This window comes from Bos javanicus, chromosome 15 (assembly GCF_032452875.1).
Source record: "Bos javanicus breed banteng chromosome 15, ARS-OSU_banteng_1.0, whole genome shotgun sequence".
Taxonomy (NCBI): domain Eukaryota; kingdom Metazoa; phylum Chordata; class Mammalia; order Artiodactyla; family Bovidae; genus Bos; species Bos javanicus.
In genome coordinates, this window is record NC_083882.1 from 35,219,302 (window position 1) to 35,236,077 (window position 16,776).

General features: G+C 45.2%; 1 protein-coding gene across 1 annotated transcript; it reads right to left on the minus strand.

Moving 5' to 3' along the window:
- Positions 1 to 3,191: 3,191 nt before the first annotated feature.
- On the minus strand, positions 3,192 to 16,525 carry NCR3LG1 (natural killer cell cytotoxicity receptor 3 ligand 1). Its single transcript, XM_061440672.1, is given in 6 exon segments — positions 3,192 to 3,856; positions 4,605 to 4,698; positions 6,248 to 6,574; positions 14,118 to 14,273; positions 14,276 to 14,464; positions 15,872 to 16,525. Coding segments are annotated over 6 exon segments (1,206 nt in total). The 5' UTR covers positions 15,972 to 16,525; the 3' UTR covers positions 3,192 to 3,516.
- Between the last annotated feature and the right edge of the window lie 251 nt (positions 16,526 to 16,776).

Here is a 16,776-nt window from a genome sequence, read left to right on the forward strand (position 1 = left end):
TTCAGAGTAACCTTCCTCCACTCCTTCATACACCTTTAAGTTGCTGCTACTGCTACTGCTAAGTCGCTTCAGTCGAGTCCGACTCTGTGCGACCCCATAGATGGCAGCCCACCAGGCTCCTCCGTCCCTGGGATTCTCCAGGCAAGAACACTGGAGTGGGTTGCCATTTCCTTCTCCAATGCATGAAAGTGAAGTCGCTCAGTCGTGTCCGACTCTTAGCGACCCCATGGACTACAGCCTACCAGGCTCCTCCATCCATGGGATTTTCCAGGCAAGAGTAAACAGCTGGTGATAGTGAAATGGCAGAACTGAGGGCTTAGTGCCACCTGCTGGCCACAGACAAGACCCACTTGATCCCAGAAAATCAGAATCACTGCTGCCGCTGCTGCTGCTAAGTCACTACATTCGTGTTCGGCTCTGTGCGACACCATAGATGGCAGCCCACTAGGCTCCCCCGTCCCTGGGATTCTCCAGGCAAGAACAGTGGAGTGGGGTCCCATCGCCTTCTCCTAGTCCTGGGCTTTTCACGTTGTAAGATCCTTAGCATTTAGGCTTAACTCAGGGAAAAGCTGAAAAGCTCCAGGCATGGAAGGAGCAGCTGGACCAGACCTCCTTTGATCACCCCACAGATGTTCTTGTCCTCTAACAGTGCTCCCATCCTCTGGGGCCACGCATCTCTTTAAGGCACTTGTCTAACTATAGACAGAAGAGCTCCCCTAACCTCCCCTCAGCCTAGCAGGAAATTCTTTGAGAATTGTTTCTGATATTCTGCCTCCAGGGCATCATGTGATGGAGCAGTCTAAGCTTGTCCACACCCCATGTGCAGATCCCCCAGAAAGGTGTGTCTCATGTCACTGTGGTCCAGTGCTGAGGAAGGCGCTCTTCTCCCAATTTTCAGATGAGGAAATAGGATTGGACTTGGGGGTCACTTGCTAAGACCATACAGCTAGTAAGTGGCAGGTCCAGTATTTGGCCCTGAGTCTGTCTCACACCAAAGCTCTCTCCCTTCCCACTGCTGCAGGATCCCAGTGACCTGAGCATCACCTTTTACTAGGGGTGCCACCTTGCTCTTGGTTGTCAAAAACCACCACTGGCAGACGGATGTCTCTGGATCAAGAACAAGAGGGAAAGTGTAACTCAGGAAAGTCCCAGATTTGAGACTGATGCAGACTCATCTGTAAGAGACAGCCCAGATCATGTCCAAACACCAAAGGAGCCAGAGGGACTGCTACTGAGTCCAAGCTCATATTGCTCGCCACATGAGAGGCTGATAAATCAAGAGACCAGTTCTTGGGGCAAGGAATAGCGACTTTATTTAGAAAGTCAGTAGCCCAGGAAGATGGTGGACTCATGCCCCTCAGAACCATCTTGTGAGTTAGAATTCAGGCAACGGGAGGAAGTAAAAATCAAACATCTTTACTTGTTCTGGTCATCCTCCAGAGATGTGTTCATTGGTTCCTTTCTGCAGTCATTCATAGGTCATCAGGATGTTTCCTTTGAGCTGAACAAAGGTATTTTAGCTCAATACTCATTACTTGGAAGGCAGGCTTCCCAGGGATGGGCCATTATGTATAATTCAACCTTACAGGCAACAGCCCTTTATTGGTTAACTTGTAATAGAATACAAAGTTTCTTCCCTATTACAGGACCTCACTGACACTTTTTCCCACTGGTGTCTATGAAGAACCCTCCATCTTCTGCCTTCTTTATGTGGACTGGGGTCCCTACCTTGCAGGCTCCCCCAACTCCAGCCAGTCAGGCGGCAGTGCAGACTGACGTTGCACATCTGCCATCCCTGTCTCCAACTCCCACAGGTGTTGTGACATGTGTCCTGGGTCTCAGTCCTGAGCTCAGCAGAGAAGGGAAGCCAAGCCACCCTCTTCCAGTAGTGAAACTGAACTGCTAGGCTGGAGAAACTAGCCTACTTAGACATTCTGGAAAACTGCTCAGGCCTAATGCCTCTGGGTTTGGCATCTCCAGCCAGTCACCACACAGCCCACATGTGGCCCACCTAGGTGGCCCTCTGGTCTTTCTGCTGGGGAGGACTCAGCCAGCTTCTATGAACCCACTCTCCTCATGTATCATCCTCTCAGCTCTGTCCTGCTCTTGAGTTCCTCTCCAACATCTTTTCTTAGGGAGAACTTTCCTAGAGTGCTTGCTGCAAAGAGTAGCTCTGGCTCCCCATACATCTCTGGGTTCACCTCAGAGGTCTCCCCAGGGCCAGTGTCAGACACCTTATTGTACTAAGACATGCAGAAGACCTGGAGGAAGAAGACATGAATGCTGCTGACCCCAGATTAGGGTAGGCTTGAATAACAACAGATCTGTTCCAACATGAAAGGAGTTGGGGAAAGGCCAAATGATGGGATTAGAGTCAGAACTGGGTTCCAGAGGGTGGGCTTGTTGCATTAGAACCTAGAGTATTGGTGTCTCACTGTATCCTGCTGACTATACCAGCTGTCTTGCGTATCTCATTGTATGCACTGTTCGCTGAACCCAGGGTAGGTGAGGCGTGAACCAAGAGGCTGGAAGGAGATGCAAGGAGCCATAGGAACTGCAGACACATTTATTCTCTCCTGACTGGCACAGCACCATGACAGCAGCCATAACATAACTTTAACATAGCTGTAATGTAGCCTTAATGCAGCCTCCAGGGCTTTTCAGGCGGAGCTTATATATACTTGCAGAACAAAAACAGCTTGTGGCCAAGAAGTACGTCGTGACATGTATGCATAGTGCTATAAATGATCTCAGCTCTTACATATTATTATTTACCAAACGTGTAAGAGCGAGAAACCGTGGAACAAGAGAAAGCCTGACTACTGCCACCACCAATTGCTCTTTCCCTACAATTGGCATCCTCGCTGCCAGGTCCACCTGCCTGGGGCATCGTATATCTTCATCTACCTACACTCTACTCTATTTCCACTCTGGAGTGAAGTGAAAGGCAGGCCACCTACACTGGCCACCTTGGGTACAGGAGTGTAAACTTCTGTCTTTCCCCTGTCCTTAGGTCCTTCCAGGCATTGATGCCAATAATTGAAGCAGTGATACAAAGTGCATATGCAACTGCACAATTCATTACAGAACCCTGCTTCTACGCACTCTGACTTCACTTGACCAATTCCAGTTTTTCTCACTATGCCACTGTTACTGGGGAAGAGAAGATAAATAAATACAGGATAAATCAGTACATTTATTTATAATCACTACATTTATTTATAATCAGTACACTTATAAATACAGGATAAATTAGTACATTATCCTGATAAATAAAATCAGGATAAATAAATTCAGGGAAATAAGTACAGATCTGACTGAAACTTTGACACAGGTCTGCTATCTGTGAAGGGAGGAAGAAGGGATAATGAGGGATAGCATGCCATTAGCTTTCAAGCAAGTTTGAAACTACAGCAGATGCCTGAGATGCCATAGCTGGAACATGGTGGCTAAGTGGCTTTGAAAAATAAGTCTCATGCACTCAAGAGTCAGTTCTGTTGGCACTGATGATCTTAGCTAGACTTGCTGATGCGTTGAGGAAGCGGTCATCTGATCCAGTTCCAGCTTCGAGGGTCCCTTATCCTCCAGAAGTCTCTGTTTACAGTGTCTCTCATCCTCCAGCTTCCCCAGTGGCTCAAGCAGTAAAGAATCCACCTGGAATGCAGGAGACTTCGGTTCGATCTCTGGGTTGGGAAAAGCCCCTGGAGAAGGAAATGGCAACCCATTCCAGTGTTCTTGCTTGGAAAATTCCATGGACAGAGGAGCCTGGCAGACTACAGACCATAGTGTCATGAAGAGTTGGACAACATGAGCGCAGACTCTCTTCAGCAGGCACCATTTCCAGCATTTTACTGACCTAGGTTAAATCAGGAGAGTAAGTCCTATGAATCAGTTGGCCAACTTTAGACAAACAGCCTTTTTTCTTGATGAATGGATTGGTCTGCTTTTCCAAAAGCATTTATAATGAGATATACTAGCTATTGCACAGATTCTGCATCAGCAGGCCTGTAAATAATTGGGGGCAGTTTTATTACCCAAAAGCATTTAACTAATGCATTTAAACTGGCCTCGACAACAGTTTGAGTTGTTTTATTTGCTATTTGGACCATAGGGAATAACATGTTTGGAAACATGTTTTAGATTGGCAACACCCTCACTGGGGTTGGAAATTCTTGGTTAAACCAGTATAATTTGGGTGGTAAGTTATCCCATTGAGTTATTAACAAAATATGCACAAATGGTAGGGAAGGAAATCCCCTCTCTGAGCCAAAGACTCTGTATGCGACAGCAGTACTGCAGCTCATATATCATTCATGGGCCTGGTGTGAACAACGAGGTCAGGCTTGATTCACAGTGAGCCGATTCATCAGGAGGAGGCAGAAGGGCCTTACAGCACGTCTTCCCAGAGTCCCAGGCCACTACATGGAGACCAGATGAGACAGTGCCTCCCCAACACATCAAAAAAAGCCATATATCATAAATATACTTAGAACACCCCAGCATCAATCCTGAGAGCTCTCCAACACCATGCACTGGCCATGAATTCTGAACTCCCAGAGCGTACTCCAAAACACAAGGCTAAACTTTGCTTTAGAGCCCCTTACCTTGTCTTAAGAAAAATATATAAAAGTATGATCAGTCCAATGATGATTACTACAATCATTCCAATAAAGAGCCAGTCAGTTTTCTTCTCAGATTCTGCAAAAAGAAGGAAGAAAACGTTAAGAGGAAGCCTATTGGCAGGGGCCAATGAGATCACATGACTGCTTCTAGGATCGGTGTGGTTGTATGTCATCTTCTGTCAGGGATGGTACCACCAACCTTCTGCCACATGTCTTTGCCCTCCTCCATCCTATCACTTACACCTCCAGACGTCAAACAGCCTGTTTAGCACTTATCAGAAATACAGCAATATCAAACACCACATACAATATGCACATGCTGTGCACATGTTTAAAGCTTCCATAGCATTATACCATCCTGTATCACCTGTATACTGCTATAGACTGAACGTCACTCTCCCCTCAAAATCTGAATGCTGAAATCTTAATGCCCAGTATGACAGCATTAGGAGACAGGGCTTTGGGGAGGTGATTAGGTCATGAGGGTGGGGCACTCAGGAGTGAGATGAGTGCCCTATAAAGGAGGGCCTTGAGAGATCGCTCACCCTTCCACCTTGTGAGGACAGCATGAGAAGTCTGAAACCTGCAAAAGGGCTCTCACCCAACCATGCTGGCCACTAATCTTGGGACTCCAGCCTCTAGAACTGTGAGAAATGAAGTTCTGTTGCTTATAAGCCACCCGCATGCGTGCGCGTGCACGCTCAGCCACTCAGTCATGGCTGACTCTCTGCGATCCCATGCACTGTAGCCTATCAGGCTCTTCTGGTCCATGGGATTTCCTAGGTAAAAATACTGAAGTGGGTTGCCATTTCCTTCTCCAGGGGATCTTCCCAACCCAGGGATTGAACCCACATCTCCTTCATTGGCAGGCGGATTCTTTACCACTCTACCACCTGAGGAGGCACTTATAAGCCACCTAGTCTGTGGCAATTTGTTACAGCAGTCCATTTGGACTAAGAGGGCTTACCTGGTGACTGGTGATGGTAAAGAATCTGCCTGCCAATCTACTTCCATATTCTTACCTACAAGTCCCATGGACAGAAGAGCCTGGCGAGTTACAGTGCATGGGGTCACAAAAGAGTTGGATACAACTTAGCGACTAACCACCAACAATGGTAAGCACCAACAATATACAACAAGATATATACATATCACCCAGCCCAGACAAATCCCTGATACCAAACACACAAAGCATATTTCAATTTCATATTCCCCTGTTTCTGAGATACCCTAAACACATCTGTGTACACACCACCCACACAATCCCTGGTCTTTACTTCCAAGAACAATTTCTCTCTCCCTTCAGGATCATCTCAAGCCCCATCTGGCACACCCAGACCACATCCCTCAGGGCCACCAGTCAGCCTCTGCCTTCATGACCTCTCTCAGCTCTATGCAGATGCATTGGACCAACAGGATCATCCCCACCTAGGACCAGAGCCATGACCATAGAAGCCAGGTCACCTATTAGACCATCTGTCCTGGCTTAGGGACCTAATCTGGACTGCTGACTCTGGGGCTGATCTAAATCAGACCAATTTTTCTCCCCTTCCCTATATAACCAAAGTTTATATGATACTCCCCTCAAAATGAAGAATAAGGGAAATGTCCAGGAAGATGCTTACCTGGATGTAGAATCAACTGAAAGTCCAAACTCTGGATTGTGGGCAAGGATACATGCCATACCACACACTGATAGATGGTCCCATTGTCTTCCAGAGATGGCTTCAGCCTTAGGTGGCTAGTGATATTAAATGTACCATCCTCATTCTTGACTATGTGGTCAGTGGTGATGTTCTTGGAAAATTCCCTGAAGTGGCGATCATTCTGGGTCCACTTTTTCCATGTGATGTTGATATGCTCTGGGTAGAACCCACTTGATGTACACAAAATATGTCTGTCCTTGTTATCTCTCACCATGACTTGTTCAGACAAGTTGCTGACTGGCTGAGCTGCCAGGGGAGAGAAATCATTCTTTGAGGGTAGGTAGAGATTTGCTTATTATCAGCTCAAATGTCAGACCCATGGCAAGCCTTCAGGAAAGCGAAGTAAACTGAATGGTATTCTGCTTAGACTAAGTGTTCTGGGTACGTTGGTCCCAGTGCCAGTGGGGTACTGATATGCTGTGACCCTGAATCTCAGGCAGCTTTATAAAGCAGAGTTTCTTAAGCCCCTCTGTGTCATAGATACCTTTGGGAATCTGAGGAAACTCTTGGAATAAACACTTGGAATTAGCAGAGACTGCTAACTGCTGCCAGTCTCCATTCTTCCATGACACCTCCAAGTTAAAGCTGCTTCTCCCACCCTCCTCTGCAGCTGGGTGTAGTCATGTGAATTAAGGTCTGAAAGTTTGATTGTAATCAGAAGTGGTGAGAGCAACTTCTAAGAAGGATCCTGAAATAACAAGGGTATCTTAAAGAAAAGAACAGTGTCTCTCCCCCTCCACTTCCTTCTTTCTACAGAATGGCTGGAATAGTATGTCATGGCTGGGGACAGAGAAGCCGTTTCTAAACACAAAGCAGAAATGCAGGTTGAAGACAGAAAAGTGACAAGATAAAGGATCTTGGGTCCCAGATGATCAGAGCACTGCTATATCTGCCCTGGGTTGGCTACATTTTTGAGAAAGGAAAATAAGCCGCCTTCTTAAAAGCACTACTGACCTCTGGCTTCCCCTCTCACATGTAAAGATCTTGAAAGTCATCATTTCTATCCTTGGAACAGGAAATAAAGCTGAACTGAACAAATTGAAAATCCACAGTTTTCTTTAGATTCATCAAAGAATTGAGGTGACAGGGCAAGCCACCACCCTGTAAACCATAGACACACACAGGCAGATTGAGAGAATCACGGCCAAGATCATAAAACCTTAAGCAGAAGGTACTAGAGCAATAAACTGGTTGACATACGTAAGCACTAACTCTGACAAATTGCTAAAGGATAAGTGTGGACTAGGTTGAGAGTAAAAGACTCCTAGAGGCCCAGCCTTAGAGGGGGCCACACACTTTCATGAGTTGTTCCTCCAAGAATCCCACCAGGCTCTCACTGTGAAGATCCAAGAAAAATCCCCTCCTGTTTTGAGCAGGGAAGAGAAGAAAAATAACTATTATAACTATTTCAAAATATACCCAGGACTCCCTGGTGGTCCAGGGGTTAAGAATCCACCGGCCAATGTAGGGGACACGGGCTTGATCCCTGGTCTGTGAAGATTCCACATGCTGCAGAGCAACTAAGCCCACGTACCACAACCACCGAAGCCTGTGCACCCTAGAGCCTGTGCTCCGCAACAAGAGAAGCCACCGTAAGAAGCAGCCCACGCACCACAGCCTGAGAGTAGTGCCTACCTGCTGCAACTAGGGAATGCCGGTGCACAGCAACAAAGACCCAGAGCAGTCAAAACTAAGTAATTAAATACAAATTAAATATATATACACACACACACATACCCAGTGCATTCTCCACAATAAAGGATGCTCTCAAGGGAAAAGAATTTGCCAAAGTCTTATCTGACCTGGGATAGCGATGTTTAGCGGCTCCAGCCCCCTCTTAGCCTTCCTGTCTCACCTAGGAACACTTGTGAAGGTGAGACAGTCTAGCGGCTCAGGCAACTCAAAGAATGAGATTTAATCAGAAAATTATAAACAGCTTCCCCTCTATGACAACTTACCACTACATCAACAGAGCCCCAGAATGATAACAGTAGATTACAACTGAGAGAGCTGTTAAACGTAGGTTCTATTTCAGAAGGAGTTCATGAGGAAACTCAAGGAAAATAAGGCGGGGGGTGGGAGGAAGACACCAGAAGGAATCGAAGTCTCTGGCATCTACAGGCACAGCATTAACATTAAACAGAATGCAACTCCTAGCCAAAGAAATGCAGATCCTCATACGAAAAGCCTATTCACCTCAGTTCCTACTATCTGATACGGAATATCTGGTTTTCAACAAAAAATTACAAGGCATGCCAAAAAGTATGAAAAGACAAAGCAAGCATCAGACCCAAACTCTGGAATGACACAGATTTTGGAATTACCAGATAGGGACTTTTAAATAACGATTAAGCACATGTAACCTAGAGCCCATGCTCCACAATGAGAGGCCACTGCAATGAGAGGCATCCCCTATTTGTCACAACTAGAGAAAAGTCCGTGGAGCGATGAAGACCAAGCACAGCCAAAAACAAATAATTAAATAAAACTCTTTTTGAAAAAATAGTAGCCTTCAGAGCAAAGAAAATTATCAGGAGGAAAAAACTAAGGAAATCTGAATAAACTATGTAAGTGTTAGTCACTCAGTCCTGCCCTACTCTTTCCAACCCCATGGACTGCAGCCCACCTGCCTCCTGTGTCCATGAGATTTTCCAGGCAAGGATACTGGAGTGGGTTGCCATTTCCTTCTCCAGGGGATCTGCCCGACCCAGGGATCCAACCCAGGTCTCCCACATTGCAGGTAGATTCTTTACCGACTGAGCTACAAGTGAATAAACTATGGACGTTAATAAATAATAATGTATCAATATTGGTTCATAATTATAAAAATATAGCATAAATGCAAGATGTTAATAGGGCGAGTGGGGTGTGGAGGCAAGAGTAATATGGGAACTCTGTACTGTCTTTGCAATTTCTCCATAAATCTAATCCTCTTCTAAAAACATAAAGTCTATTTATTTATTTAATTTTTGAAAGAAAAAAAAAAAAAACTTTTTAGGCTATCAGTTGCAGAGGAATTCTAATATACATCCCTACCTCCAAAATTGATATGTACAAGTCTTCAGTGAAATTGTGGAGAGCTCACAGATACTGCCCCCCAGTTATACTGAATTGTACCCCCTCCCAAATTCATATGTTGAACTCTTAAACTAATTCCCTCAGACTGTGACTATATTTACAGATAGAGTTTTTTTTTTAATTAATTTAATTGGAGGCTAATTACTTTACAGTATTGTAGTGGTTTTTGCCATACAATGACATGAATCAGCCATGGGTGTACATGTGTTCCCCATCCTAAACCCCCTCCCACCTCCCTCCCCATCCCATCCCTCAGGGTCATCCCAGTGCACTGGCCCTGAGCACCCTGTCTCATGCATCAAATCTGGACTGGCGATCTATTTCACATGTGGTAATATACATGTTTCAATGCTATTCTCTCAAATCATCCCACCCTCGCCTTCTCCCAGAGCCCAAAAGTCTGTTCTTTACTTCTGTGTCTCTTTTGATGTCTCGAATATGGAGTCATTGTTACCATCTTTCTAAATTCCATATTTATGCGTTAATATACTGTATTGGTGTTTTTCTTCCTGACTTACTTCACTCTGTATAATAGGCTCGTTTCATCCACCTCATTTTTTTTAATAGCTGAGGAATGCATTCTTTTTAATAGCTGAGTAATATTCCATTGTGTATATGTACCACAGCTTTCTTATCCATTTGTCTGCCGATGGGCATCTAGGTTGCTTCCATGTCCTGGCTATTGTAAACAGTGCTGCGATCAACATTGGGGTACACATGCCTCTTTCAATTCTGGTTTCCTCAGTGTGCATGCACAGCAGTGGGATTGCTGGGTCATATAAGCACATGCGCTGTGAGAGGGGCAAACCCAGTGTGGTCCATACACTGCGAGCACTCCCCACACATGCCAGTGATATTTGTTTGCAGTGTTCCTCCCTCCCCACAGCACAACTGAATAAGTGAGCCTAAATAAGTGACCATCTTTGCCCCTTTGTGTCAGGGCAGAAACTAGACACTGAAGAGACTTGCAAACAGAGGAAGCCAAAATAAACAAAGAGGGAACCGCTTCGGAAATGACAGGTTTAACAGATTAAAACCCTGTAGTTAGCATTGACTAAGTATTGGAAGGGGCCTATAGACCTTGAGAAGTATAAGCTGAAACAAGGAACTATCTGAAACTGAACTGACCCCACACTGCCCTCAACAGCTCCAGAGAAATTCCTAGATATATTTTACTATTATCATTTTTTAATTTTTTTATTTTTAAGTTCTTTATTACTCCTTTAATTTTCATTTTTATAATCTACTATTACCTTGCAAAAAAAAAGACCCTATTTTAAGGCAAATTTCATATATATATTTTTTATAATTTTTGTGATTTTGTTTTGTATTTTTAATACTGTATTTTTGAGAGTCTAACCTCTACTCTAGATTTTTAATATTTGCTTTTTGGTATTTGTTACCAATTTTGTACCTTTAAGAATCTAATCTTCAGTTCCCATTTTTACTTAGGCGTGTGATTACTGGCTTGATTGCTCTCTCCCCTTTTGACTCTCCTTTTCCTCCCCAGGTCACCTCTATCTCTTCCCTCCCCCTTCTCTTCTCTACTTAACTCTGTGAATCTCTTTGGGTGTTTCGGGCTGTGGAGAACACTTAGGGAACTGATCACAGGCTAGATTGGTCTCTCTCCTTTTGACTCCCCCTCCTCTCCTCCTGGTCACCTCTGTCTCCTTCCTCCCTCTTCTCTTCTCTGTGTAACTCCGTGAATCTCTCTGAGTGTTCCAGACTGTGGAGAGCAAATAGGGAATTGATTACTGTCTAAATTGCTCTCTCTCCTTTTGATACCCCGAATAGCACCCCACCCCAGTACTCTTGCCTGGAAGATTCCATGGGCGGAGGAGCCTGGTGGGCTGCAGTCCATGGGGTAGCTAAGAGTCGGACACGACTGAGCAACTTCACTTTCACCTTTCAGTTTCATGCATTGGAAAAGGAAATGGCAACCCACTCCAGTGTTCTTGCCTGGAGAATCCCAGGGACAGGGGAGCCTGGTGGGCTGCCGTCTATGGGGTCGCACAGAGTCGGACACGACTGAAGCAACGTAGCAGCAGCAGCAGCTTCTCCTCCTAGTCACCTCTATCTCCCTCCTCCCTCTTCTCTTCTTCATGTAACTCTGTGAACCTCTCTGGGTGTCCCCCACTATGGAGAATCTTCTCACCATTAACCTAGATGTTTTATCATCAGTGCCGTATGGATGGAGAAGTCTTGAGGCTACTGTAAGAATAAGATTGCAAGTCAGAGGCAGGAGGCTTAAATCCAAAACTTGAGAACACCAGAAAACTCCTGACTCCAGGGAACATCAATCGACAAGAGCTCATCCAAAAGCCTCCATACCTACCTGAAACCAAGCTCCAACCTAGAGCCAACAAGTTTCAGAGTGAGACATAACAAGCAAATTCTCCAACAAAGCAGGAAAATAACCCTGAGCACAAAAAAACAGGCGGCCCAAAGTCACACCAAACCCATAGACACCTAAAACTCACTACTGGAAACTTCGCTGCACTCCAGAGAGAAGAGATCCAGCTCTACCCACCAGAACACTGACACAAGCTTCCCTAACAAGGAAACCTTGACAAGCCACTCGTTCAACGCACCCTCAGGGAGGATCCTCCACAATAGAGAGGAACCACAGACTTCCGGCATACAGAAAGGCCACCCCAAACACAGCAATCTAAACAAGATGAAAAGGCAGAGAAATATTCAGCAGGTAAAGGAACATCATAAATGCTCAGCAAACCAAACAAAAGAGGAGGAGATGGGGGTCCACCCGAAAAAGAATTCAGAATAATGATAGTAAAGATGATCCAAAATCTCAAAAACAAAATGGAGTTACAGATAAATAGACTGGAGACAAGGATTTGAAGATGCAAGAAAAGTTTAACAAGGACCTAGAAGAAATAAAAAAGAGTCAATCAATAATGAATAATGCAATAACTGAGATCAAAAGCACTCTGGAGGAAACCAACAGAATAACTGAGGCAGAAGATAGGATAAGTGAGGTGGAAGATAGAATGGTGGAAATAAATGAAGCAGAGTGGAAAAAAAGAATTAAAAGAAATGAGGACAACCTGAGAGACCTCTGGGACAATGTTAAATGCCCCAACATTCAAATCATAGGAGTCCCAGAAGAAGACAAAAAGAAAAGGCCAAGAGGAAAATACTTGAGGAGGTAATAGTTGAAAGCTTCCCTAAAATGAGGAAGGAAATAGCCATCCAAGTCCAAGAAACCCAGAGAGTCCCAAACAGGATAAAGCCAAGGTGAAACACCCCAAGACACATATTAATCAAATTAACGAAGATCAAATGCAAAGAGCAAATATTAAAAGCAGCAAGGGAAAAGCAACAAATAACACACAAGGGGATTCCCATAAGGGTAACAGCTGATCTTTCAACAGAAACTCTTCAGGCTAGAAGGGAATGGCAGGACAAACTTAAAGTGATGAAAGAGAAAAACCTACAACCCAGATTACTGTACCCAGCAAGGATCACATTCAAATATGAAGGAGAAATCAAAAGCTTTACAGACAAGCAAAAGCTGAGAGATAGGGTTTTTACTGAGGTTGTTGATAAGTTAAAAGAGATCATTAGGTTGAGCCCTAATCTGACTCATGTCTTTATAGAAGGAGATTAGGATACACAAGCACAGGAAAAAGACAACCAGCTACAAGCCAAAGAAAGAGGCCTCAGAAGAAATCAACCCTGCTGTCACCTTGATCTCAGACATCTAGACTCCAAAATTGTACGAAAATTAATTTCTGTTGTATAAGCCACCCAGTCAGTGGTGTTTTGTTGTGGTAGCCCCAAGCCCATCCACAGAGAATCCAACCTACTTATAATAGCAGACAGAGGAGTTCAAAAAGGTGTTTAGGGAAGAACGTTGCTGTTGTTAAGTCTTGACTGAGCACCTGCCTTAAAACAGCACTGGCCGAGCATTTTCATACATGATCTTACGTAATCCTCGGAACACCTCAGCAGGTAAGACTTGTCACCTCATTTTAAGTGGGAAAATTCACAGGCAAAGATATTAAATGGCTGACCAATCACTCAGTTTGAAAGCAGCAAAGTCAGACAGAATAGGATTCAGACCCATGGAAACAGAGTGCAATCTCTCTCCTTCCCCAGATACCTTTCAGAGGTATCTCTTCAGTGAAGGCTAACTATAGACATACCAGGGAAATTATCTAATTACTGTGAATATCTTTTACTGCTACTTTAAATGGACCAAGCTCTATTCTGAGCATTTTACCTGCATTTAAAAAAAGTTTTTAATTGGAGTATAATTGCTTTACAATGTTGTGTTAATTTCTGCTGTATAACAGTGTGAATCAGCTCTATGTATACATATATTCCCTCCCTCTTGAGCCCCTTCATCCCACCCGCCCATTCCACCCTTCTAGGGCATCTCAGAACACCGAGCTGAGCTCCCTGTGCTGTACAACAACTTCTCACTAGCTATCTTACCTGCATTTTTCTGAGCCACTTCTCTACAATCAATTCTCTTAGAAAAAACACTGTTACATCTGTTTAGAGTTTCAGCGTGATTAAAAACTTGCCCAAAGTTGTTAAGAAGTCCATGGAAGTCCTGGACTCAAACCTATGTTCTATTTGACTCCTAGGCCCATGCTCTAAACCTCTGCTCCACTCAGCCCATCCACATCTCCACTGCAAGCCCCACCATCAGTAGAACCACAGGGCACTGCCCTCAGTCACTCACCTACAACCTTCAGCCAGACACTCCCCTGGGCCTTCTGAGGAGTAACCACCAGCTCACAGCGGTACTCCCCTGCATCCTCCAGCTGCACACGAGGCAGCTGCAATGAGGCATCTCCCTTCTGCAGACTCCGTAGAGACACCCAGGCTCCACGTTGGATGTCTCCCTGTAGTTTCCGAAATACTGAAACAGTTTGGTGTAGGTTTTAGACTTTCCAGTCTTCTGAAACCACGTGATACCCATACTTTTGATGTCCAGGTGTGGAGAATCACGGATCTTGCAAAAGATAGTTACATTTTCATTCAAGAAAACCATCTGAGTCCTCCCTGCCATCTCCACTTGCAGTAAACCTGTGGCAACAAGAGAAGGTTATGGAAGACCCTTGAAAGAAACATAGTCCTGGTACTCTAAAACACAATCATGTGATTGGAAACATCTTCCCCTTTTTGGGGGTGGGAGCAGGTCTGGGGTGGGGGGGATCCTCAGATACAAAACCCCTTAGTTCATGGCCCCTCATTAATCCATATAAAATCCTTGAACTTTGTTCTTTCCTTCCCCCAACCAACCCCACCCCAACCCCATCCATCCAGCCAATCCACCAATATCCAAAATAAAGCAGTTTCCTTTCCACCAACCTGGCCTCTTCACTGGCTTTTGAGGGACCAACAGGTGGAGCCCACTTTCGGTGACACCCATGCACTCTCAGTAAAGACTTTAGTGAAGTCAAGATACACAGGTGGAGTCTATTTCCTTTTCTTTTTAAAGGGAATTTAAGGGACTCTCAGCTAGTATGATCCATGGCCCAATTCCTTCGCCCCTGTTGAAGAGGTTTCTGTTGAGTGTTTTTTGTTTTTGGCCACCAAGGGTGGCATGTGGGATCTTAGTTCCCTCCCAACAGAAATTGAACCCCCGCCTCCTGCAGTGCAAGTGGAGTCTCAACCACTGGACAACCAGGAAAGTCCCAGAGTAATCTCATTTCACATTTTTTATTTTTTCCCTCAGTTCTAGCAACTAGCATGATGCAAGGGATAAAGAAGTTTACAGAACACCAGAGCACAAACTTGAGGAAACACTTGTTCTCAGGCTCCTACACGAGGCGACTCTGCACAAAGCAGGGATTCAGTATGTAACTGTTCAATAAATCAATCAGCATTTTCCGAAAGCTACCTCGGGGTTATTCGCGCCCCTATATTGAAAAGCAGAGATACTACTTTGCCAACAAAGGTCCGTCTAGTCTAGGCTATGGTTTGTCCAGTGGTCATGTATGGATGTGAGAGTTGGACTGTGAAGAAAGCTGAGCGCCGAAGAATTGATGCTTTTGAACTGTGGTGTTGGAAAAGACTCTTGAGAGTCCCTTGGACTGCAAGGAGATCCAACCAGTCCATCCTAAGGGAGATCAGTCCTGGGTGTTCATTGGAAGGACTGATGCTGAAGCTGAAACTCCAATACTTTGGCCACCTCACGCGAAGAGTTGACTCATTGGAACAGACTCCCATGTTGGGAGGGATTGGGGGCAGGAGGAGAAGGGGACAACAGAGGATGAGATGGCTGGATGGCATCACCGACTCGATGGACATGAGTTTGACTGAACTCCGGGAGTTGGTGATGGACAGGAGGCCTGGCGTGCTGCGATTCATGGGGTCGCAAAGAATCGGACACGACTGAGCGACTGAATTGAACTAAACCCAGCCGACTGCGATCTCACGGCCTAGCGACCGCTACCCCTCCTCCCTCCCTCCTTCTCTCCCTCATCCTACCTGCGACGAGCTGGAAGCGCTCCAGCACCAACACCGACATCAGAAGGCGGAGCAGCCACACGGAGTCCCACCGCATGCGGCCAGCCGCCCTCTTCGCCATTGCAGTAGCCTAGCTTTACCGGCGGCCTCGAACTTCCTCTTCGTTCCTTTTTCTTCTTAAGAGTGAGCAGCGCCTAAGAAGTGGGTACAAAGTGTATTCTCTCGCGTCCAGACCGAACTATAGGCGTATTTAACTAAGGTCTCTGGGCCCCTTCTGCAGAACTCTGCGAAGTCGTCTTGGTCACTCCGTTCACGAAGAAGGAAAAGTTTCGCCGAGCGCCTGCTCAGTCGCACCTCCGCCAGCTGCGCGGGGAAATGGGCTGGGCTGGGAGCCGCGGACCAGGGAACAGGCAATCCCCACCTCCAGCGCGGGGTTGACGGGCGGCGAGCGGCGGGGCGGCCGAGCGGAAGCAGGGCGGGGCTGAGGGATCCGCGCACGGACGGAGAGTCACAGGGGGTGAGGGCAATCAAGCCAGTAATCACACTCCTAAGTAATAACTGGAACTGAAGATTTGATTCTTAAAGATACAGAATTGATAACAAATACCAAAAAGCAAGATTAAAAATCTAGAGTAGAGCTTAGATTCTCAAAAATACAATATTAAAAAAAAAATCGCAAAAGTTATAAAAGAATATATATATGAAATTTGCTTTAAAAATAGGGTCCTTTTTTTAAGGTAATAGTAGGTTTTAAAAATGAAAATTAAAGGGGTAATAAAGAACTTAAAAAATGATAATAGTATAATATATCTAGGAATTTCTCTGGAGTTGTTGAGGGTAGTGTGGTGTCAGTTCAGTCCATTCTAAAGGAGATCAGCCCTAGGTATTCTTTGGAAGGAATGATGCTAAAGCTCAAACTCCAGTAC